The sequence below is a fragment of the Lacerta agilis genome, chromosome 5 (assembly GCF_009819535.1).
Source record: "Lacerta agilis isolate rLacAgi1 chromosome 5, rLacAgi1.pri, whole genome shotgun sequence".
Lineage (NCBI taxonomy): Eukaryota > Metazoa > Chordata > Lepidosauria > Squamata > Lacertidae > Lacerta > Lacerta agilis.
This window is the reverse complement of record NC_046316.1, coordinates 34859419-34885768: the sequence shown is the minus strand read 5'-3', so window position 1 is coordinate 34885768 and position 26350 is coordinate 34859419. Positions and strand designations below refer to the sequence as shown.

The 26350-nt window shown below is 42.8% G+C and overlaps 1 protein-coding gene across 1 annotated transcript in view; it reads right to left on the bottom strand.

Moving 5' to 3' along the window:
• Positions 1 to 26087, bottom strand: part of DNTT (DNA nucleotidylexotransferase) — a 100067-nt gene extending 73980 nt beyond the window's left edge. Inside the window, exons 1-3 of the mRNA XM_033148094.1 lie at positions 25797 to 26087; positions 20892 to 21060; positions 12624 to 12740 (exon numbers count right to left, since the gene is read on the bottom strand). Coding sequence (XP_033003985.1) covers positions 12624 to 12740; positions 20892 to 21060; positions 25797 to 25999 — 489 coding nt within the window. The 5' untranslated portion in view covers positions 26000 to 26087. The remainder of the gene's footprint in view (positions 1 to 12623; positions 12741 to 20891; positions 21061 to 25796) is intronic.
• Between the last annotated feature and the right edge of the window lie 263 nt (positions 26088 to 26350).

Sequence of the window (26350 nt, the reverse complement as noted above, 5' to 3'; positions counted from 1 at the left end):
TTAAGCTTGTTTCTGTCTCTTTCACATGCTTAGAAACAATCAGCTTTCCCCTACGCATTTGACACCTGTTTTCCCTTCCATCATAGAAAAACATGGCAGATGTTTCACTCAGAGAGCATACTGTATTATGTTTTGGGAAGTCTCATTTGCCTCCTTCTGCTTTTTTTGCACTTTCAGTCAAGGTAGAAGAAAGTTGATCTTGCTACATTTTGACCCAAATACCTCTGTTTGTAACTAAACTGCCTGTGGGGGGGGGGTGTATTGAACCTCAAACATTTGCAGGGTCTTTCCTTGAGGAATGCATTATTACAATGCCTTTAAAAAAAATCCGATTCACATATTACCCTCTTAATGAGGAAACACATGTAATAAAGACCTGCCCTGGAAGAAAGGAGCAGATGCAGTCCTCCAGATGCCAGCTTAAGTAGAAATGGCTGGGAAATGCATCCAAGCACACTCAAGCTTGCTTCACCTTGCCAGATGCTCTTGGCAAATCATGAGTTCACCAGCTGCTGTTGCTGCTACTGACTCACCTTCCACAAGCTCTATTATCTTCCCATTTGCTCTTGCAGCGATTGCTTCCTCCTGAGCAAATGAGGATATTACCACCACCCCTTCCAATATAACTTCATGTAGAGCACAGAGAGGAGAAAGTATTGCTGGCAATTTTATTCTCACTTTGGATTATGATTGCCAACCGGGGGGGGGGGGTGGATAGCCTGTCCGTTAAAATGAAACGGGCCTCTTGTCAGATTTGTGTGTGTGTAGAAGCCATAATTTCAGTCTAGTTGTCAGACTTTTTTGAGGAGAGGTCTATTATTATTATTATTATTAATTTTTTAACATTACAAACATCCATTGAAACAAAATAACACTGATACAAACTTGGGCTTCTCTGAACCCCCAGACTTCCTCCACACACACACACACACACACACACCTGGTTTTCAAAATGTACATTTTCTATCTTTACCGCATTTGATTACATTTATCTAACTTTAATTTAATCCCATTTTTTAGTCTTTTGGTTTTTGCAGATTACAAGTGTTATAAAAAAAATCCTGCTAACATCTTTAAGCGTTTGCAACATTCTTTAATATAGTCTATGTATTTTTTTCCATTTTGTATTAAATTTGTTGTCCTCTTGGTGTCTGATTCTTCCAGTCATCTTTGCCATTTCAGCACATTCCATCGTCTTCATAAACCACTCTTCGTTAGTTGGTGTTTTCTCTTCCTTCCATCCCTGGGCGTAAAGCATGCTCGCAGCTGTCGTCATATACATAAGCAGTCTTTTCATATCCTTTGGTAATTATTCTCCTATTATACCTATTAAAGGACAAGTCTCAGCATACTTTTCACAGAGCATATATGCTCAATCTGTGCTGCCCACACGCATGCCCTAAAGTGCCCACACAACATTTCATATTCTGTTAAGAGGGACTGCAGAGTGCGAGTGCCGCCACCACTGTACCAACGGGACACTGCAAACATGACCTCCTGACAAAAACCCTTAATTCCGATATTATTTTATTTTATTCTTTGGTAGACTTGCAAAAAGACTCCTTGCTTTCCGCTCTGTTCCCCCTTCCCCCTTTCTTCCCACCTAGGATGGTCCTGTCCTCTGCCTGCCCCTCAGAGCTGGCGCGTGAGCTGGGCTGGGCCCTCGGCAGCCTCTCTTTCTCCTTGCCTGCTCTCCAATCGCTGCTATCAGCAGCCCAATGAGGAGGCTGGCAGCAGCAGCAGCAGCCATGGTAAGGCAACGGGATGCTCTCTTGCTGCCACTACTCAGGAGAAGCTCCAGCTCATCCTGAGCTCGGCGGTGGAAGCAGCAATGGCAAGGGAAATAGGAACATTCTAGGATCAAATGAGAAACTGGAATGGCTTTTGTAATTCCGGGACTGCCCCTGGAAAATTGGGACACTTGAAGGGTTTGTTATTGAGACACTCCGATAGAAGACTGTCCTCTACATAGTAGGGCACATGGGGTTCTTAAGATTTAGTGTCAGGAAATAACGTAGTCCTGGACAAAGCAGAGTTAACCGCAGGTTTTCTGGAAGCTTCTGGCTGTAGAGCATTAACTGGACAGCACAACGCAGGAACTCAGCAACTCACTTGGATAACTATATACAGTATTTATTGAAGCAACTAGTATCCATAAGTTACTATGTACAGACTTTACAAATAAAAGAAACAAAACATAAAATCTCTCCTCTCTGTCTCTCTCTCTCAACCTTCAGTACACCACTAACAACCAACCAACACCTCTCACACAGAGCTCATTCTTTAGGAACTCATTGACCAATCACAGGTCGTTGCTAAGGGTCTGGAGAGAGAGCAGATCTTGGCTTTCTGCCAACTGGTAATTGCTACAGAGGTGATAAGCTGATTTTCTGCACGTAGGCACTTTGAAATCTCTAACAGGGGTGGGGTTCAATATTGTGCTAAGCTGAATACCCCATCAGCACAAGCACTGCAGCTTGCCAAAAGGAACAGTCACTCCTCTCCTCACCCTGTTTAGAGGTTCTCCTGATTTCCCCCCACCAAGCCTATTTCAGGGGCACTGGAAGACAAGGGGAGAGGAGACTGTGGAAAGCCCCTCTGCTCAGCCGGAAGCCCTTTCACAGGGCTTGCACCGACGGGACTCCTTAGATAAATCACATCAGTGGTCACCATATTCTACAGTGAACAAATGAGCATCCACCCTGAAATGCTTTCCACAACGCCAGAGATCCCATGGCAAACATGCAGGGATTCCTTCGCCCCAATACAGTCGTACTTTGGAAGCCAAATGGAATCCGTTCCAGAAGTCCATTTGACATCCAAAACCAAAGCGCGGCTTCCTGCAGCCATTGGGAGCCCAGTCGGATGTTCGCTTCCAGGTTTGTGGCGTTCGGGAGCCAAAACATTCAAGAACTGAGGTATGACTGTATCATGGAGAGGAGTTATCTGGAGGCAGAACTTTTTCAAATAATGCCAGTGCATTATGGGTGTAGCAAAGGACATCACGGTTCGTACAAGAAATACTGAAAGCTGACTTAAAGAACAAAGGCGATCTACCAGTAAGTGGGGAAAAGAAAGAGAGGGAAAGCTATGGCCCAGTCACGTTGTTTAAGCTATCAAGATAAATGATAGAAACCATAATGCCATTGCTATTTTAGGTAGGCTACTTCTTGCTTTCTGCTAGTGGGTGGACAGGTCTTGGGGGAAAATGTGTTACTGCCTTAAACTGAGAAGAAAACTAAAATGCCACGTCTACTGAAATATTCTTGACAGTCAGCTAAAAGATGTCATCAAAGCCTTCATTTCAGTGATGTTTTCATTACTCTGTGTTTTCTCCCAACTATCCAGAGCTCATTAAGACATTTTAAATAAACAATCACACTAGCGTTTGAATATGTATTCCTCCCTAAACAAAACACTGCCAGCAAACGCTGAACGAAATTGTAGGACTGCCTTTTCCCTGTAAGACACATTTTGGCATGTTTTGATTTATTTGCTCAGGATTAAAATAAAATAAAAATCTACTTCACCACCTCTATCTCTTTTCACTGCCATGTAATCAGAATCAAGGGAGAAGGGAAGCAATGCTAACTGTTTGGATTTAACAAATATTTAATTGGCTTGCATCCTAGTAGGATACCACAACAGTATATGATACAGATAATTTTTACTGTCTGTTAGCCTGGCATAAACATCCTAATAAAAAGGATATCTTCCATGTTGTGTATTAAAAAGCAACATAGCCGAACACCCTAATAAAAAGGATATCTTCCATGTTGTGTATTAAAAAGCAACATAGCCGAACACCCTAATAAAAAGGATACCTTCCATATTGTGTATTAAAAGCAACATAGAAAAACAGTTCATTTACATTAATCTAGTACAGAGGAGAACCCCAGATTCCTGCAGTGCTGCAATATTTCTGGCCCATGCATCACCTCCAAGAGATTTTAATTAGTTGCAAAGTTGATCCAGTTTTTACCTCTTATAAAAGCATTTTACAGATGTCTCCAACTCTAGAAGTTGGCAATAAAAAGATTACAGTTTCTGTTTTTGGTATTAACTATACAACTAGGGATGCAGGTGGCGCTGTGGTCTAAACCACTGAGCCTTGGGCTTGCCGATCAGAAGGTTGGTGGTTCGAATCCCTGTGATGCAGTGAGCTCCCATTGCTCGGTCCCAGCTCCTGCCAACCTAGCAGTTTGAAAGCATGTCAAAGTGCAAGTAGATAAATAGGTACCGCTCTGGCGGGAAGGTAAATGGCATTTCCGTGCACTTCTCTTGTTCGCCAGAAGCGGCTTAGTCATGCTGGCCACATGACCCGGAAGCTGTACGCCGGCTCCCTCGGCCAATAAAGCAAGATGAGCGCCGCAACCCCAGAGTCGTCCACGACTGGACCTAATGGTCAAGGGTCCCTTTACCTTTTATATAACTAAACAAAACAGCATGCTTGTCGTTTGCATATTTTTTAACTGCAGAGGAGAAAATGGCCACAAAGGTCAGCACCAACCATACCTAAGAGGGTGAAAGCTTTCCATAAACGAATCAGAAACAAATACAAAATGAATTCCAAAACTGCATAGAAATTTGCAGAAATAGATCTCAAGACTTTGTCAATCATTTCTTTCATAGGCTACTTTCCCAGTGGATTGGGTCCCTCGTACAGGACCGTCCACATTCAGAGCAAGCAACTTCTACATAGTGCTAAGTTCACAGAGACCATCTATCACTTTATTGCTTCAACACATCAGTTTGTGAATTTCTCTTCCCTAAACACTTTCTACACTACAAAGAAAATGTTATTTAGAAGATATTGTCACCATTTTGTCAGATTTAAACTGCATTTAAAATAATTTACTTGTTTACCAAAGTCAGTGACACAACAGACTCTTTTAGGGAAGGGGGCAAAATAATGAAATGCTATGTTAATAGGGGGGAAAAGAACAATCTCCCATCACCCACATACCGGATATAGTAAGGCAATTGGTATTCTGTCTATAGTCAAACATCCACTTTCTTATTCTCATGAGTAATGGCCCAAGGCATGTACAATTCAAAAACTGTTTGTAATGAACCTCAGGATTGCTCCGCCCTTTGCGCCAGCCTTAACTACTTTCTGTTCTCAGAATTAAATTGTATTTGTCTATAAGAAAAATGTCCTTCTGCATTTTATTGCACTTCAGTATTAATATTCTAAGCTAACCAACCTTCTTGGAGGGTTGGGGTGAGAATAACAATGTTTGTTTTGGCTCATAAAAATCAGACTGCAGGCTTGAGCTGTGCCTTATGGAAAGAGACAGGAATGCAACAAGGTCTTGGTGCTTTAATGTGTGAAGAATCCTTTGCTCGGAGAGGGTAGCCAGTGACCATGTTACTGATTTATTACAGAAGCAGAGAAAGAAATTAAAGACTCTCCAGATGAAAGCTACCGTGTGATTTTACACTCTCGGACATTTATTAATCCTTCATCATGCAAGAAGACACATGGGGCTGCTGTGGAACTGCCTACAGGTTACAAGTTACATTTTCATTTTTGAAACTTAAGTAATAGGTAAGGCACAATTAGCAACCTGAAAATGCTACATAAAAGGGGGGGTTCTGCTCAAAATTCACCCACCTTGCACACATGTGTGAGACATGCACATCTGTCTACAACTGGTCTGGGCAACCTTTGGCCCTCCAGAAGTTGCTGGACCACAAATCCCATCTCATACCCTCCAACTGCTCCTATTTTCCAGGTACAGTCCCAGAATTATGAAAGCCATCGAGCTCCATTCTGTGCTCTGTGCAAATAATCGCGGACTTATCAGCTGAAAGCCATCCTGGCTTCTGATTTGATCCTGGGATGTCCATCCCCCCCCCCCCTGGCAGTGCCACCGCCACCAAGCTCAGGGAGGAGGATGAGCTGGCACTTGTCCTGAGAGGCGGTGGCTGAGAAGGATCATCTGACCTCCTCCCTTGGGCAGCTCGTAGCAGTTTCTGGAGAGCAGTCGAGGAGGGAGAGAGGCTGCCATTGCCGAGGCCCACCCCAAGAATAGCCATGGCAGGCTAAGGCAGGCTGGAATGGGGAGAAGAGATACAGTTTTATTTTGGGAGCTATCCTTTGTTTCTAAGGTGCTGATCCTGTGCTGGACAGCACATGACATTGTGTGGATATTTGGGTTGTATCTTTGCTGCTTATGTTCTGTTTTCAAAGAAGTAAAAGTTTGAATAAGATTTTTATGGGTCTGGACCATGATTTCTTCCCATAGGAGTCAGTTCTTACGCTTCCAGTCACTTCAAACTGTGCAATATTAATATCTGCTTTCTTTCTCAGTCTTTCCCGACTGCTCAGTTTCTCCTTGGGCCATCCAAAATGGCCTGTAGCCACATCTGCAACTCTGGCCTCCTTTATTCCATCTGGCTGTCAGGTTGGCTGATGAGGTAGGTCCCTGGGCCCACATTCTTTATTATCCAAAGCATTAGAGCTTGTGGCCACTCTGCCCTGGTCCACACCACAGTGTGGAGGAGTGTGGAAATTTTACAGCCCTGGGCATCACCTGACAATTGTGATTTAGGGTGTAGCATAGCACAAGCTTTATCCCTAGAATTAGACACTGAAAACCATGACTTGTAAGAAAAGAAGATTTCTTAAGCCTCATTACATGAGAGTGGCTGTGGTGTTAACAAAACACCTGTTTTCTTGCTCGACTTGAGAGTATGGAAAATGGCACATTTAATTGCAACCGCTATTCTACAAGAGAGCTCAAAAATGGGGTTTTAGAGTCCCGCGGGTCACTTCTAAGTGAAAAATCCCTGTCTTTATCAAAGACCGCACAGCCCAACACAGACTGCGGTGCTAACATTAAAAGCTAAAAATAGCAACAGCAAGAAAAAAGCTATCGCCAAGTTACAAAGGGAAAGAAAAGGCAATATATTTATATCTTAAAATAAAGTGGTTATAACAAGATGCTATCACCAGCACATAATTCAAGACAGTTTGGACCTAATTTGCAGGCTATGTGGCATTCAGCCAGAGACAATGCGTCATTTAATGGTTGGTTGCCCACAGCTTGTATAAGTAAATTATACTGCTGCCTCATCGCAGCTCCGTATTTGCACAGAAAATAATCTTTCGGAACATCTTTTTTCTGAATGTATGAATTACAGTGAAAGCACAGGCCCCAGATAAAAACGCTGCGGGACAGAAGTTTAAATGTAAAACTATTGCTATGAAAATCCTCCCAGTAAATGCTGTTCTTGCATTGTTCTTCACCACAAGATGTTAAGTGGTCCCACTGCAATTTACTAGTCATTTTAAGGTGTATCTACTGTGCAAACCTATTTCAGTTTTGCACCTATTTAACTTGTTAAGGTCTCTCCTGCCCTGCAACAAAAATCATGGAAATCATGGCATGCAAAGGTGGTAGGAATTATCTGTTGAGATCCCTAGTCTCCCTCATAGAACTACAGCTCCCAGAGTTTCATGGGAGTGCAAAATCAATTTATAATGTTAATGTAGGTGGTATTACATGTGTAGAATTAACATGCAGGCAGGGGGAATCACAGCAAGTGGGCATTGTGCTAATTCTTATATTGCCCTCTAGTCTATATTTAGAACTGCTTTTATTCTCCAACTGTTGATCTGTTAACAGCTGACTAAGCCTTAACATCTGTAATCATGCATTGACTGGTTGTTCTGATGTAGAATCTCCTGAGAAGGAAAAGGGCTTGTTTCTGGCCCTGCTCTCTGCCACTTGGGCCTGGTTGGCATGGCACACTAAGCCAGGACTGGAGAACCGCTAGCCAAAGATGGTCCTCCAGACCTCCTCATTTGGCTCACAATGCCATTTTCAGGAAGCTGTGCCCACCTAAGGGCTTCAAAGGAACAATTGGGAGCTTAAATCTCCTGGTTATTCCTTTGATTGAGAAAGGTATGTTCCCACCCACCCAGGTGGGAGTACACCTTCAATCCCCCACCTCAAACATTTCCTCCATTTGGAGGAGAAACTTGGAGGGCACATCTGAAAGCCTTTTATAAACATAGCTGCTGAAGGATGTTCACAAAGCCCCTGTAGTTCACAGGGAGAAAGCATCTTACACGCAGTGATGGCTGTAGCACTAGCAGATGATGCAAATGACTATCTGTCCACCTAAGAAACTTTAACCGCAAGTGAAGATATTTGCAAAGTGAAGGGCTTATATCTACCATGAAAGAGACCTCTCCCCCTTCACAGCTTTTCAGAATAGTGGAAGCTCAGGAGATCCCAAAGCAATAAAATATGCTTCAGAATGCAGTTTTATTACTTGCAATGAACTGCTTTCAAATGAAGAGAATATAATAAGTAAAAATAATAGTAATAAGTATCACACAAACTTTTTTAAAAAATAAAAAAATTACACATCTGATTTATTTAGGTGCTACAGAATGACCCACTGGGGTGTAGTTAGCAATTGTTTAAAACTGCCACTGTTCAGCCTTTCAGAGTTTAATTTTACTGACCTTTAGAATGATGGATTTGAGAGCCAGCTGGACTATATTTTGAAATAAGAAGGAAGACATAAAAATTATATGCATGTACAGCTGCAATGGACAGACTGGGCACACCCTCTCCTCAGAGGCATCATCTTGTTTTGCAGTGTTGTTGTTCATTATGGATCACTTCCACTAACATGTCCTGGCATGGACACTGCTGCTTGTGTAGCCAAAGCAGCAACATCTACACACAAGAGGGAGATATCGGCATGCTTGGAAGAACCCCAAAGTACCCCCCCCCTAAAAAGGGAAAAACCCAAAAGGGGGAGGGAAAAGACCAATGAGGACTGAGCATTCTCAGTAGCCTCTGAATGCTGACTAACCATATGACCTATTATTGATGGAGTAAATATATAATATTTTATTTGACATTAACATTTAAAAGACAAGGATTAGGCCTATTCTCAATGGAGGAATTTACTGAGCTCAAATATCCAATAATGTCTCTTCACTGTAGAAGGCAACAAACAAGGCAGAAAAAAGGAAAGCCTTGAACATGAGGAAGGAATAGGCAAACTCGGCCCTCCAGATGTTTTGGGACTTCAATTCCTATCATCCCTGACCACTGGTCCTGTTAGCTAGGGATGCTGGGAGTTGTAGTCCCAAAACAACTGGAGGGCCGAGTTTGCCTATGCCTGACATGAGGCCTACACAACTTGCGAGTCACCAAGACAAATTATTATTACATTTATAAACTACATTTTCTTCAAGGAGTTCAATACAGTGTGCATTGTTCTCTCCTTGGAAACAGCTGCTATGAGCATATTCTATCAGCCCTTCACTGGTTGGAACAGCTCCCAGTCTATTTCTGGGCCCAGTTCTGTGTGCTGGTCTTGTCCTTTAAATCATGTCCTGCCTTGGGACCAGGGTACTTGAAGTATGACCCGCCTCCACATTTACCCACTTGGACATTTAGGTCCCCATCAGAGGCTCTTGCTTGGACAGGAAGCTTGCTAAGCAGCATCGTTTTAAAGCGGTCTGACCTAATTAACTGGTCCTGAACTTATATGCAGATCAGTGGGGACTCAGGTGGCACAAGAGGAGCTTGGGTAGAACAGCGGGGGGGGGGGGTTGTTCATTCTGCCACCCTTCCCAGTCTGACACTTGAGTCAAGAGCAGGGTTGCCACATTTGATTGGGCAAAATACAGGACAGGTCAGGGGGGAAATTGGAGAGCTAAAAAATACTTTACCTGGTGCAGAAATGACTTCAAAGCAAGCCATTATTCTCACTAGCTCTCCGACTCTGAGTCTCTGTCTTCAACCTACCTGCCTCTGCCCACACAAAAACTATTTCCACCTGTTCTCCACCAAAGCCATGCATACCCCCCCTTCTCGTTTTCCAAGTCTGACCCACTCTCTGCCCACACAGTTTTGAGGAGGAGGAGGAGCTTGAATACATGAAAAAAGGCATCCAAACAGGACAGAGGACACTTTTCTCTTTAAAAATGGACAATCACATTTTTCTAGAGGCAGGTGGCAAGCTTAGTCAGAAAGCTCAGCATGGCTTGTGTTGGGATCTGTCTTTCCCAAGAAGATTATAATTCCTCACCTCCGCAGACTTTCTACTCATGTTTATTCTCATTACCACTTAACTAACTGTTGAGCAGACTTCTGGAATTCATTGGAAATACCTATACAGTGGTACCTTGGTTTATGAACTTAATCCATTCTGGAAGTCCGTTCTTAAACCAAAGCATTCTTAAACCAAGGCGTGCTTTCCAATAGCAGCAGGAGATTCAATTTACAAATGGAACACACTCAATAAGAAGCTAAACATGTTCTGCTTCCAAGGCAAAGTTCACAAACCAAAACACCTACTTCCAGGTTTGCAGCATTCTTAATCCAAGTTGTTCATAAACTAAGCTGTACTTAAACCAAGGTACCACTGTATATCTGTAAGCAGTTGCTTGCCTTCATACAAAGTAGGCCTCATAAATGGTTCCAAATTATGCTATAGCAGGCTTCCCCAACCCAGTGCCCTCCCAATGTTTTGGACTACGGCTCCCATCCTCCTTAGTCAGCTCCACCTTGACTTAGTATTAATTGTGGAAAACACAAAAAGTGTCATGGCTGTTACTTTAACAAGGGACATGAGAGAGAAGGAGATTCTGGAAGCAAGTTCAGATGCGGCATGAAGCAGGCACAAAAACTATATAATAAATGCCCTTGTTTTGAGCTGTCAGTTTAACGAGGTGGGGGGGGATGACAAAAGAGCTTAACTTTTAAAAAGCCAAAACAAAGCAATAAATCTTTATGTTTAGGCATATCTGAAATAATATTGTGGGGGTGATATTCAGCCAATGATTGCAGAGGAAAATTCATAACAAAGGAGGACAACACAGCAGCTTGAACAGGCTCTGAATTTTGAGTAGCTCGGGAAAATGAAATTCAACATTCAGCTGGAGTCAGTTGCAGTCTGTAGCCCATCATAGCCAATCTGTTCCTCATTTTGGTAGAATGATTAGAATCCTCAGGGCCTAACAGAGGATGCTCATACTCACTTGACATAACACAGATAGAGCAGAAAAACTTTACTATCTGAAAGCCCATTTCCCAGCTATTGATACTGTGGGGGAAAGGACATTTACATGGTATTTTTCACAAGTTCTCAAAAGGTTACACAGTTCTCAGTAACGTTTCCAACCCTATAAAGTAGCCCAAGAGTAATTAACAACAGCAACAAATGTTACAAATGGTGGGGGGTGGAAAGGTTTTGGCTGAGAGAGAATGGTTTGCTTAACTAAGCTGAATTCACTGACCAGAACCACATTGCAACTAGCCATGCACTGAAATGAGGCGTGCACTTGTTTCGGTGTTTGCCGATCACAAAACAGGACCATTTTTTTTTACTCCCATGTGGCAGGAAAGCTCTAAAAAGGTTAATTGGTAATAGCAATGGTGGGACAGAAAATGTAGGTTGAAAATGCCAGTGAGGCACACATTGAAATAATCACAATAATGCCTAGGATGGTTCCAGTTACAGGTAGGTAGCCATGTTGGTCTGCCATAGTCAAAACAAAATAAAATAAAAAAATCCTTCCAGTAGCACTTTAGAGACCAACTAAGTTTGTTCTTGGTATGAGCTTTCGTGTGCATGCACACTTCTTCAGATATCTAGGATGGTTGTTCATCCTCTGCATTAGCTGTTGCTGCTTCCTGGGCAGCTATATGAGCAATGTATTTATGGTCTATAACTAGTTTCTCAAGCTGCCTGTTGTTTAGTGTGACCATCTATTCTGAGAAGAAAGTTAGATGAAATTGATGGACTACGCAGGCAGAACTGGATTGGATGACAGGGAGAATTCGAAACCAGTGGGACCAGAAATTCTTGAAAGATTGGAGTAAATATACAAGTTATCTGAAAGGCAATTGTAACCAACTGACTACGCTTGTAGGACTACAAGAAGTTTTGTAAGGAGAACTATATGAAATATTGCAGAAAAGATTTATGAGAATGGATTTTAAGATACGGATTATTAAAAGTAATAGTTAGGATCAAATCTAAGATTAAGAAAGGAAATTCTTTCCAGTAGCACCTTAGAGACCAACTGAGTTTGTTCTTGGTATGAGCTTTCGTGTGCATGCACACTTCAGCTCATACCAAGAACAAACTCAGTTGGTCTCTAAGGTGCTACTGGAAAGAATTTCCTATTTTGTTTCGACTATGGCAGACCAACACGGCTACCCACCTGTAACTAAGATTAAGAGATGAGGTTTGAAAATCCTCAGACGTGGTTGATGGAAGTCTCAGCCTAAAATTAGCCAAAATGTTGTATAAGATGAGATGAGATGATATGTTCTGTTTGGAAAATATATGTAAAAACTAATAAAAATGTATATTTTAAAAAAAGGGAAAGAAGAAAGTCCCTTCTCGGTAGTGGCACCCGTCCTGTGGAACGCCCTCCCATCCGAGGTCAAAGAGAGAAGCAACTACTTGACATACATAAAATACCTGAAGGCAGCCCTGTTTAGGGAAGTTTTTAATCTGTGACATTTTAATGTATTTTAATATTTGTTGGAAGCTGCCCAGAGTGGCTTGGGGGACCTAGCCAGATGGGCGGGGTACAAATAAATAAATAAATAAATAAATATAATAATGTATATTACCGTGAATTTTTTGTTGTAATTATTTAAAGTTGTCCTCCTTTGACAGGCATATTGGGAGACACTATCTGTACCAAGGACTGACTGCATGGATGAAGTAGCAGAACACTTTTCACCCACCTAGAAAGAGAGGAGGAGGAGGAAATGGGCAATTTGTCATTCTAATAATTACCTCAAAACCTGATTACCAAGTTTCTATTTCTCTAGAGTACATTCAGTTCCTTTCTTGCCATGCTGCAAAACATTTCAAGCAAACAGCCCCAATCTTCTGTTTCTCTCGTGAAGACAATGTGCTTTTGAACAAACCCAGCCATATTCTCACACCATCTTTCTCTTATTCTGACAGCAACAGTTTCAAATTGTGATGCTCCCAATATAGAACGCCACAAATGCCTCTTACTGCCAGCTATGGGAGATACCAAATGACCGCAGCATCATTTGGCCTGTGTCTGCAGGATCCATAGTGGGACCAACACCGGCGATAGAATTTTCATATTATCTCCCATCATTCCCAGGCATGATGCTTTTTATTCGAGTACTGGGTTACCATGGGAACACAGGAACCTGCCTTATATCAAATTAGACCATTAGCTCAGTATTATCTAAACTGACTAGCAGCTGTTGCCCAGAAGTTGTTCCAGGAGATCCCAGGGTTCATACCCAGGACATGTAGCCCTTCTCTCAGAGGGCAAACTTTACATTTGCCATGAAAAAGTTGTTATGAAAAATGTCCCTATGGTGACCAAATGGCCATAAGACACAGATTCTGGATAAAGATAGGGTTAGACCGGAAGGGTGGAGAAACATACAGCCTGTGGGTCACGTTCCCTTCCGGGCAACGTTCTCAGGTTCATATACTAGTGCGGAAGGTCAGAGACAAAACTGAGCAAAACAATGAATATAATTTTTTAGCTTTGTAGTGCAATAGGCCGGTTTCTTAATACAACACACAACCCTCTCTATCCTCAAGCAAGAGTCATTATTAGAGTTCAAGGACACATTCCAACCAAGCAAAAACACTAAAGCAGGACGTAAATCAAGGGCTGGCGAGGGGAGTGGCCTCAGGAAAGAGGGTGTGGCTAGGGAGATCCACACAAAGTGACCTAGAGAGCCACAGTTCGCCCCTGAGCCTGAGGTGTCCTACCCCTGGGTTAGAATGGCTAAGTCATATTGCCACACATGCACTGATTAGTATTACATCTTCTCCATGCCTGTGTTGTTTATCCTAGCCAGTACCCAAATGAGGAAAAGACATTGCTTCCTCCTTTCCCAAGACAAGAGGGCCTCCATGTTGAGCTGATACTGTAACATGGTAAAGTTGTCAACTGAATCCCAGCTGTCCGGCAAGAGAATCAAAGAACGCGTGGCTTTTAAGTGGTTTCCTCATGCAAAAAGCAGAGTTTGACAAAGAATTGATTCTTAAGGTTGCTTGAGAGACCTAGTACTGCTCGCCTTCTTAATAAATATGATTCACAAAGTCAGATTACAGAGCATCTCAGTTTGGGGGTGGGGGAGCACCCATTCCAGATTGGTTCATTCTGTATTGACACATTTAAGGACAAATGTGTAGGAAACCAGGTATAGCGTGAAAAGCTTTCTTCCATGTCTACGTCAGAGACATGACTATAATATATGGGACAAAAGACTTTTGCCAAATTAGATAAGCCCTTTCACTAATAATATTTCATCTAAAAGTTGCCATTATATATGATCCAGTGGAGACTCGGAATTCATTTACTTGTTCAATGGCATTTGTATTAGGATAATTTCTAATAGCGGTAGTAAGCGCAGCTTTCTGGTAATTTTCGCTGTGTGTTTTGAAAGGAGGAAAATTAGTGTGCGTGTGTCTGAGCCTGCCTTGGCAAATAGCCCAAAGGGATTCAGTAGGTTGCGACAAAATCATTCAGACTTGATAATAATGCAATCTGTGAATTATACTTTAATGGTGGATTTTAAACTGCAGACATCATATCACAGCTAAATGGGCTGCCAGAGACCCAATGCCAGCTAAAGAAATTCAGAAGACTGCGTGGGAAATTTCGGAAGTTAAGTCATCTCTTAACTTTGTAAAACTTACAGCTTCTGAGTTCTCTAGTTTCAATGATTTTATGCAAGAGCAGGCTGAAGAATATGTCAGTTATGTGCAATTTATGACCTATAGCTTCAGTTTGCCTGGTATAACATGATTAAGTATCAACATGGCCTGGAAAATAATTTAATCACCTTAAACAAGTTCATTTCAATATAAAACTTATACTGTACTCTCTTAAGATTTTAGTTAATTCCAAGAGCCTGTTTAGACAGAAGATTTTGTAACATATATAATCAGAGATGCTACATTTTTGGAACAAGGAAATTGCCGGTTAGACATGCTCCAGTCACTTCCAGATTAGACATATGTAATGCATTGTTCATGGGACTGCTTTTGAAAAGTGACCAGAAACTTCAGTTGGTGCAAAATGTGGCATGAAGACTTAGGATAGGAGCCTGGTTAATTTATTATATTACACTAATACTGCATCAATTGCATTCTGCCAGCTTTTGAAGACACAAAGAGATTGGAAACAGAAAATCACCTCCATGCTGGGACCTGCAGGGGATGCTGAGATCACAAAATCATAGAATATAGAATTGTAGAGCTCAAAGGAACCAAAAGACTCATCTAGTCTAACTCTCTGAAATGCAGGAATCACAGCTACAGAATCCCTGACAGATACCCATCCAACCTCTGTTCAAAAACCTCCAATGAAGAAAAGTCCAGCACCTTCCAAGCTAGTTTGCTCCACTCTAAAAGAGCTCTTACCGTCAGAACATTCTTCCTGATGTTTAGTCAGAGTCTCCCTTCTTCTAGTTTGAATCCATTGGTCTTACCCTCCACAGGTCTTATCCTGTGAAGCAGCAGAAAGCAAACTAACTCCATCTTCCATGTGACAGCCCTTCAGCTCTGTGAAGATACTGTAGCTGTCATATCACCTCCCAGTCTTCTCTTCTCCAGGCTAAACATACACAACTCCCTCAACCGTTCCTCATGTGGCTTGGTTTCCAGACCCTTGATCATCTTGGTCGCCCCACTCAGAATAGGGACGGTTGCCCAGTATCTGATCCTAGCTCTGTGCAGCTTCAACAGGGCAAAATCAAGATGGGACAACCCTCAGCACCCTGCAATCAGGCGTACTTCTAGCTCTCAGAGGAGAAGCTCCCAGGATATTGTGTGGCAGGATGTGAGATCCAAATGGGTTTTTTGTTTTGTTTTGTTTTAATGCTATTGCTTAATGTTGCCTAAAATCTGCCACCTGAGATAACCGCCTCATTCTCCCTAGTTGTAGCATTATCTCACTGCATTGTCCCTCACCTCCTGGCTAATCCTGGCCTTGCCTCTTCTCACTGGACTCCCCTGCAGTGGCAGAGTCCACACTCCAGTAGAGTCCATTATTTTGTCACTGACCCTTGTCTAAAATTAGCTGATCATTGTAAAACAAATCTCCACTTCATGTTGCTCCAATTAAATTACAACAAAATTAACTTGAAAAACCCTTTAAAACCAATTAACCTTTATTTCAACTCTTCCTTATTCCTGGAGGCAGCAGAAAATCTGAAAGACCATTCTGGTAGCAAAACGTCATGGGCTGGTTTTAAACATGCTTAAGGCAAGGACTTCCCTGCCTTCTGTTCAATTTCAGTGTTTGGTGTGTTGTTGTTTTTTTAATTCATTAAAATTCTAACTGCTTTGATATGTGTCGTGATTATGAAAAGTTCATTTGAGATGGATTCTAATTAGCCTACTTGTAAAGAATGAAGCCAGAGTTGTTCCTACACAGGAAAGCATTTAGAGCATGAAATATTTGCACCTTTTAAGCCATGGGTAGGCAAACTAAGGCCCGGGGGCCGGATCCAGCCCATGGACAGTCCAGGAATCAGCGTGTTTTTACATGAGTAGAATGTGTGCTTTTATTTAAAATGCATCTCTGGGTTATTTGTGGGGCATAGGAATTCATTCATTCCCCCCCCCCAAAAAAAATATAGTCTGGCACCCCACAATGTCTGAGGGACAGTGGACTGGCCCCCTGCTGAAAAAGTTTGCTGGCCCCTCTTTTAAGCCATAGAGAAAAGGATTGTGTTGCAGCACATTTTCTGGCACTACCGCTTGAAATTCTGGTGGAGATACCTATTACAAAGCATGGAAAGAGCATTGCATCAGGTCTGAGAGAAGCCACAGCCTGAGGAAGGAAAGAGTGGTGTGTGGTGAAATTTTTCATAGGGAAACAGTTAGGGACAGAGGCACCAGCTTGGGAGGGCGATTGGGGAGGCGATATCACAACATCACAATACTGTCAGTGTGAGCATCGAGTCTCCTTCTCTAAGCCAGGCTGAAGCTTCCCGGGCCTCTGACAGGATGCTAGACCCTGCTGTCTCCTTCCCAAAACTGGGCTGGGGGGCTCTTGGAAGAAGCTTCCTGGGCTTTGGGGAGGAGGCACCAGGCATTGATACTTTAATACTCTAATTTACCGGAACTAGTCTAGTTCACTTAGTCCACTGACTGTGCGCGGCTGGAAGGAAGCCAGGAGTCAGCCAAACACCCAAACATACAAGAGCTCAGAAAAGGTCAGGGGTCAGATTTAGGAGGACCACTGTTGCTCACTCAGGCAAAGTGCCCATTCCTATCAAGGAGGACCCGGTGGCCATTTGGCCAGTGGATGGCAGGAGCCAGTCCAGTGCCAGAAACTACTTCACTGCCCTGGAAGATGATCCGAACTGGAGATCACCACACGGATGGCTGCAGACACAGCTTGGGGGGGGGGGGGTTGCCAGTTCTATGGTGGTTGCATATGGTGGTATATTTCTTAAAGCAGGCATGGGGAAGCTGTGTCCATCCAGACGTTGCTGGACTCCAACTCCCAGCAACCCCAGCAAGAATGGCCATTAGTTAGGGATGGTGAGAGCTGTAGTACAGCCAAATATGGAGCGCCAGAGGTTCTCCACCTCTGAGGCAGGTATGATCACAAGGGCAGAGAAACAAAATCACAAACTGCTGGGTGCTTTATAATGCTGTGCAGGGGTTTTGTGCTGATGAAGCCCTGGTCATTGATTCGGCGTGTGTTATGTACTGAGTTGAATAGGATCCAAACTGCAGCAGTCTGATTGGTCCTGGAACAATAGGATTGAGATTGCAGCAGTCTGATTGGTCCGCAAGAGCCACCCAATCCAGCTCCAGGTGGAAGTGAATCCGCACTCTGATTGGCATACAGGAGTATCCTGGAATTAGCCAATCACGTGGGGCCCATTGTGTAAATAGTGTATATAAAGCAAACGTTTTGGGGAAACTCCATTCCTCACTACTATGAGCTGAATAAAGAGCATGAAATTCACACTGGACTCCGAGTATCTTTCAGCGTGGGAAGTCAGAAGGCTGTGTGTTTGTCATTAGTGGAGCGTCCCTGGTACAAGGGACAGTCAGAAGGGACTTTGGGGCTTAGGGAACGAATGGTGGAAAGAAATAGAATGTGCAGAAGGCTCAGTGAGACCAAGGGAGCAAGATAAACAGGAACAGGCTGTCAGGAAGAAATGGCTCATATGGTGAAGCTCACATCTCAAAAAAAAACCACCCCAAGGGCTATATCCAACTGAGCTGCATTCAGAGTTTGTCCATTTAAATTAACGTGCCTATGGTCAGATCCACGTCATACATGGCCATCATTATCCATGGGTCAACTCTGAGTAGAACTAACCATCTCAAATCTTTGACATCTCTCCTGTAGTTTGGGGCATAAATAGCCCAGTTGAGAGAAATTGCTACCATAAATTTGGAAAGCTCGGTTATTATACATCAAATCCCTTAATTGTTATGCAAATGTATATAATATTACTGAATTACTTTCTCTCTGTGTGTGTGTGTGTGCACTCACATACATACATACATACATGCATGCACACACAGAGAGATTTTCATTACCTGTTCCTGCATTACATCATCCATCTCTACCTGAGCTTTTAATCTTTTAGCACAGCCCCTCATGTAAGCCAATACCGGAGCTTAACCTGTATAAGTCAACAAATGTATTGACATAAACAGGCATTATCCAAAGTATTGACTATATTCTTTTCTTCAACAAATCCATTGGCAATATTTTTTAATATATATATAAGCGCTGTACAATGTCCAGTGCCTGAGAGCAATATCGCCATCTGGTGGGCGCATGTGGATTTTGCTAACACAATACTTGGATTGCCGACCTTATTTTAGACACATGCTCAGGGCTCACCCAAAATAGAGTTGTTACTTCTTAATAAAGTTTAGCAAGTTATCCGAGGTGTGCAACACCTGTACTGAACAGAGTGATCACAATATCCGGAACAAATGGGTCAACTGAAATATCCCAAAGAAATCTGGGCCTTGCAATATCCTGAAGAAATTAGGAAACTGCAATATATTTTTAATCTGCTCAGGTGATAGAGACTCGCATCTCAGCAGAGCGTTTAAATTATTGATGGTGCCAGATACATATTTCTCTATCAATTGTCATTCCCTGGCTCTGCACTCACAAGAGATACTTCATCGGAAACTCTGCTCCAGCTAGCATTCTCTAACTATGAGCCATCCAGGTTCTGTGAACCGAAGTGATACTATACATTAACAGCTTGTTCACACTTAACGGTGCTGCCACTATTCTCTCCATGTAATTATCCTCTGACTTGCTCACACCCACAATCTCTTAAAGCGCAGCATTCACCTTTGTAGCTGGACAGCCTTGCAATCCCTCCTGTAGTCATGATGGCACTTGCTGAGCTTGCCATGATGGCAGAAATTGCTCCTGCTTTTTATGCCCATTCTTTGGGCATTGTAATTGACAAGGGATAAGGACTACACATAAGGAGTTCCAATAGCAGGACTGTCCTAATTCCTATTAAGCAATTACTTTCTTCAAGATATCCACAGAGCTGCATTAGGCTTAAATGAATATGAACAATGTCCTGCTTGTGGTGGAGGCTGCTGATCTGGGGGGGGGGGGGAGGAAGTAAGTCACAAACACAGCTGGGCAGATACAATTAGTGGTGTGGTTCTCTGGCTTGTGGCATGAAGCACATTACTAAAGTTATAGGGAAAACAACAGCGCTATAATGTTCAAGACAGATTGGAGAGTTAAATTGAAAGTTCCTGCATTGAAAGCATTCTGCAAAAGAGCAATATTTGGGGGGGAGCAGGGGGTTCTTTGGGAAGCTACCACCATGTCCTCTGTTCTGTCGGCTAGCTGTGACCAGGACATGAGATGGGGCAATTTTCTACCACTATGTTTTCCATTTCCCCGCTTCCATTGATAACAAAAGAAGGGAATGATTAGCTCCAGGGCTGATGTCATCTTCAGTCAGGGGTGCCAACTTGAATAAAATATTGGGGGGGGGTAAGCCCTGCCCTGCATAATTGATCACATGACATGGTATGCACACACACCATTTGAGTGGAAATTCCCCTCAGTTTTGGTCTGGCCCCCTCAAATATTTTAGGGGAGGCGGCAAAGGGACCTTGGCTCCTATGTCTCCTATGTCTTCAGTCCAGCTTTGAGGGACATGTCAGCAGAATGAAGGGGCTTAGGATCCATGACCATGAAAGGCAGGGTAGAAAGGGTCTACCAGGTTGAGAGACTGGGAGAAGAAGTAGGCTCCCAGGTGGGAAATGGGAGAGTCCACTTCTCTGTATGTGGATAAATGACAGAAAATGTGTTTTTTAAAAAGAAAAGAAAAAGATACATCACCTGGTCTCAGTGGCAGCAGCCCCCTACCCACCCAAAAGCTGACCAACCCAGAGTTTGGCATTTGGTAATTACATGCGCACCACCATGCACTTTGCCACAGATTATTTATTTATTATTTAAATCTGTATGCTGCTTTTCCATACAAATACGCTGCAAGATCACCACAGCTGGATATCAGGGAAATTATGGAGGTGAGTGGTCAGAAGGGCTGAGAAGATCATGTGTACCAGCACTGACTCTAGGCCATTATCTGTTTGCTTCATATTTCTCAGGGGGCTTCCACAGAGAAGGAAAACAACCCCAAGCCATGTTTTGGCAGGAGAATAAATTAGGTAAGCCAAGTGTGGCTGTAATCCAACAAGCAAGTTAAGTACTTGGATTTCAGCCACTTTGGGTTCAATGAAGCCAGGCTTCAAATCCATTTAAACCTAAGTATTCTGTCCCGATCATCCATTATTTGTGGTTTGACTTTTCCAACATGTTGCCCAGGCTGTTGATTTCACACTGAGTCCACTTTACTTACAAGCCGATATTTCTCTGAATCCACCGGCCTTCCCACCTCCAGGCAGGCTGTCAACCACGAGACATCCAGGATCCTGAATCTCGCACTGTCATCCACCTTCTGTGCTTGTAGCCATTTCAAGATCTCAGCGCAAGAATTATTCTCAGTCACAATGTGTGTGACAGAATCACTAGGAAAGAAGCAAACATAAAGAAAAAAGTGTTTCTCTCAGTTATCAGGAATAACGTGGAATTTTGCTGTCCACAAAATGAACAGGGGGAAGTGATTTGACGCCACGATGCTTTCGATGACACCTTCAGATTGGACTGTCCTCTGTCGCTCAGTATCAATTGATGCCCTTAAGGCACATTTCCCCCACCACCACCACCATTGTCTGCAGCACTGAAAACATTTGGCCTGACCACATGCTGTTGCAATGAAGAGCCTCCTTAAGGCTACCTGACAGCCTTGAGAATTAACGGTGTGCCTGTTCATTGACTTGGAGCTTCATAACAGTTAAGAGACAGTTGGGTTAAACACTTCAAGCAATGCCACTCTTGGTATTTCTCAATAAGCTGTGTGTCCTCAAGTTTTTACATATGGCAGCTGAAAACTAGCTCAAGACTTGTGCCTGATGCCCACAGGCTTGTGATCTTCAATATACCAGTCCTCTGGTTTAATCCAGGCAGAGCAGGGACTGCATAGTGACTATACCTTTAAAGGACATTTGAAGCACATTCTTTCACTCAAAGAATTCTGAGCACTGTGGTTTGCTAAGGGTTTCTGGGAATCGTAACTCTGTGAGGTGTAAACTACAGGGCCCAGAATTCATTGAGGAGGAAATGTGCTTCAAATGTGCTTTTCGAGGGATAGCGTGCTAAGCCGTTTAAGACACTTACCAAAACTTGTTTCTAAAATTACCACCCGAATAGGATAGCACCTTCTCACATAATTTTAGGTGGCATAAGCCATGTGGGAAATATATGGTGAGGCATTAACTCACCAAATGCAAGCAAGATCCAATCGATCAAATTTAGCTGCAGTGGCACAGTGACTTGACTTGCCACAGCAATGCCTTCCAGAGAATGCTGGAATATGTTGACAGTCTTCAAGGGCAGCCCCACATAGAGTGCATTGCAGTAGATCAGATGAAAGTCACTATGACATGGATTACTGAGGCCCGGCCATCCTGGTCCAGGAACAGCTGTAGCTGCCAAACCAGCCTAGTGTGACCATAAACACCTCTAGGCATAAAAGCCACCTGGGACTCCAGTGACATGACTGGAATCCAAGAATTCCTGCAGACTGTGAACCTGTTCTTTCAGAGAATTTCAATCCCTCCAAGAACAGGTTGTCCACAAAATTCCCAGATACTGGAACTGTCCATCCACAGCCTTATCAGGATTCAGCCTCAGTATATTGGTCCTCATGTAGCATGTCACTGATTTCAGGCACCAACCTCTCCTGATTCAGATGGAATGGAGAGACAGAGCTGTACTAATGACCTGGTGCTCCAAAAAGCCAAACAGCAGCTCCCAGTAGTTACATACAAATGCTTAATAACGTTAGGCGACTGAATGGATAATTGCAGCCAGGACCCCACAGGACAAAAGCCATGGAGCTGAACAATAACCCTGCAGGTAGGAGTGAAACCATCACAATATGACCAACTATTGCCTTTGCCACTACACCGTGTGCCTGACCTGGGTCAATACCCACCACTATGTTCCTATAACTGATTTCAGAGGAACAGGACTCATTGCCACAGACACAGAAAGCTTGGTTTGCAGTGCAAACTGCAGGCTGCAGCAGGGAGGTGGGTAGGATTGAGTTCTCTACCAAGTTTGCTGGGAGCCCAGTGCAGTTATCAGGGCAACTGGAGAGATTGGGATGGTGCACTCAAGGGCAGAACTACACAGTGAAGGTCATGTGCAGTTTGACCCTAATACATCTTGAAATGCCAGTTCTGAAATTCCACTAGTCAGGCATATTATAGAAGAGAGGATCCAAAGAATTGCCATTCTGCTTCTGCTTTGGATTATAAATTGTTTTAATTGCTTGTTTTATTGCATTTTTCCTTGGATGTTGTAAGCTCAATTTTTTTTTTAGTGGAAAGATGGGATATGTTTCCTAAATTAAATATGCATCTGAGTAATCAGATTCACTGGGCATCAATGTTCTTATCAACACAGAGCTAGGTTCTGCCTTGTTGTCTCAACAACAACAAATTTCCGTTAGAGATGTTTAACTTCTGCTTCCTGTGGTTTATATCCCTTTATATAAAATGTGCATATTTAATGTATATGTATTAAGCTGACAATCTGGGAACTTTGCCATTTCTGCACTCACAACAGCAGCAGCTCAGCCAACAGTGCCACAGTTTCCTCTGATACTTTTACAGCTGCATCATATTCTTGACACACACAAAAAAAAATGTAAGAAGTGCGGGATTTCCACAGATATTGTTGACAATATTTTAAAATCGACGGTTAAATGGTCTTGGTTGAAGTGAATTCAGAACGGATGCAGGAAAACAAAGCGATGCATTCCATTTCCTCACTAACAATACAAAGCATATTTGCAAGATTTTCTTTCTCCACCTTTTCCTTGCTCCAAACAGCCAGTGTGGTGTAGTGGTTAAGAGCGGTAGACTCGTTATCTGGGGAACCGGGTTCGCATCCCTGCTCCTCCACATGCAGCTTCTGGGTGACCTTGGGCTAGTCACACTTCTCTGAAGTCTCTCAGCCCCACTCACCTCACAGAGTGTTTGTTGTGGGGGAGGAAAGGAAAGGAGAATGTTAGCCGCTTTGAGACTCCTTCGGGTAGTGAAAAGCGGGATATCAAATCCAAACTCTTCTTCTTCTTCTTCTTCTTCTTCTTCTTCTTCTTCTTCTTCTTCTTCCAAAGGCATTACTCTGCCATCACACACACACAGGTATCTTTCCTAGCCTGGAAATGCCAAGGATTAAATCTGCACTGCATGTGTATGACCTCCACAAGCCTACAGTTACTCTGCCCCAAATAACTTAATAGAGCTTCCAGGAACCACACCAGCCCCCATTAACATAGGCTTGCTTTGAATTCTGTATCTTGGTCACACTAGATAGAGAAGGTATGGGAACCTGTGGCTCTCCAGATGTTGTTGGCCTACAACTCCCATCATTCCTGATCCTTGGCTATGTTGGCTTGGGATGATGGCAGTCCAACATCTGGAACATCCATTTCACCATCCCTGCACATTCTTTTACATGTACAACTGGTATTTGTTAGTAAATAAGGTACAAGCATGTTTAATTAAATTTCATCATACCATCATGTTAGGTCAGGAACCATTGTCTGTATGGAAGGAGGTCGGAAAGCCATTGCACTCCTAATATTCTACTTGATTTGAGAGATTCTATTTGAAAGAATTAAGAGCAAAAATGATAAGCAATCTTGCTACACTGGTGACCTAAAGCATGGGAATGACAAAAGAGGTTGGACAACTGGGACAACTGGCCAGACAATCGTTAGTCACCAGCCACATGATGGCAAAGAATGCACACAGTCTGTTGTGGATGCCATTGACCATGATTTACCAGAAGAGAAAGAGAAGTATGTCTGTGTTTACTCAAAAGACACAGGAAGAGAGGCCTTTATTTGCAATGCTCTGTTCAGCCCAGATCAGAAAAGATTTAAAAATAATGACAGAATGGAAATCTGTTCAACTCCAAGGCACATCAGCCTCTTAAAAGGTGCATTTGAAAGAACTGCCTATTCAGACTCTAGCAGAAAGGGAGATAAAAGATTTTATGAGTGAACTCTACAAATACATTTAGGTGCAGAGTTTAGGGATGTGTCGGCACACAACAAACGCAGGAAGATAAAGAGTGTGTGTGTGTGTGCTCAGGCTGGTGATCTGAAAATTGTTCAGAAACCAATTTATTCCTTTATCATTAAAAGAATGAAATGTCTGAATAGTCTTCTGAGAAGCAGCAATGTAAAATGAAGGACTCTTGTTGCTTCAGAACTAATACGGTAACTTGTCTCATGAGGATTTCAGAATCTGAAGCCATTTATCATTGTGGTTCCCACATTTTCCTATAATTTTTCTAAATGGCCTAGAGACCCACTGAGGGGGGGAAAGGCGGGAGCTCAGTCGGTAGAGTATGAGAGCCTTAATTTCAGGGTTGTGTGTTCAAACCCCATGTTGGGCGAGATCCCTGCATTGCAGATGTCCTTTTGGTCCCTTCTAACTCTACAATTCTATGATTCTCTGCTGAAAGCTAGGAAGAAGACTCACATGAAGGTCATCTGGGCAAGCGCTGAAGCTCAGTAGCACTACATGCTTTGTATGCAGAGGGTATCAGGTTTAATCCCCAGCATCTTGATCACCTGAAACCCGGGAAAGCCGCTGCCAGCCAGTGTTGACAATACTGGGCTAAGTGGACCAATGGTATGATCCTGTATGATGCAGCTTCCTATGTTCCTACGGGATGTTCGTTTCTTGCAGCAGTCAAGAATTGTAGCCTGTGCATATACACAGAATGCACCTCTGTGTGCATTTGAACATTCATTTCCTTGAAGCTATATAGACATCAAACTAAATATGTAACTCGAATGCTAAGTGAAGTTTCACAGAAATGTTGCTAAACAGCCCACTTATTCCACTTATTATTCAATTCAGATCTCTTTGCTTCGTTATCTTCCTGACAATTTCCCAACCTTTTAAGCGACAGAAAAATTACTAAAAGACATCTACAGAATATCTAAGCGCATCCTTGCACGCTAAGGCTGCAATCCCATATCCCTACTTACCTGAGATAAATTACTTCTGAGTAGACATGCATAGGACTGCACTGTCAGCAAAAGATGTTAAGCTCCAAGTCTACATACAAAGGAATCTAATGAATGGTGAGGGTGGAGTGGTGGCTTTTTTTTCCATACCTTAGCTCATTTTCTACCCTGAAGCCTTTTCTTCTTGCTAAATCCATCAGGAATGTCCTTCTGCTCATTCCCATCTTCTTCTCAACAATAAAAATGATTATGTCATTGAACTGTATTTTGTAGCTGCTCACAGGAGCTGAAAGTTGCATCCCTTTCCACTTCTTCCTCATGGGAATAAGGCCTGTAGCTCTGATCATATTCATGACACAATGCAGACTTTCTCTTGTTTGTCTAAACCAACGCTTCACTCAGAAAAACCAGCTTGCACTCAGCCTGTCTGCCCAGCCAACAGGCAGCTTTTGATGGCACCATCCAGTGATGTCATTTTGCTCTATTTCTCTTCCAGGCTCACAAGCTCAAAGCTATATGGGAGTAAACACACCAGGCTTTTTTTTTCAGACTCCTTGTGATTCAAGCAACTTTTACAACTTTCTCTAAAGTCAGAAAGCAGAAAAGGTAGTGCAGTTGTCACTCCCAATTCTGTTTGAAAAATCTGTCCGAGAACATAGTGAAGCAGTTTCAGAAAACTTTGGTTTCAGCTGGTTTGAAATAAG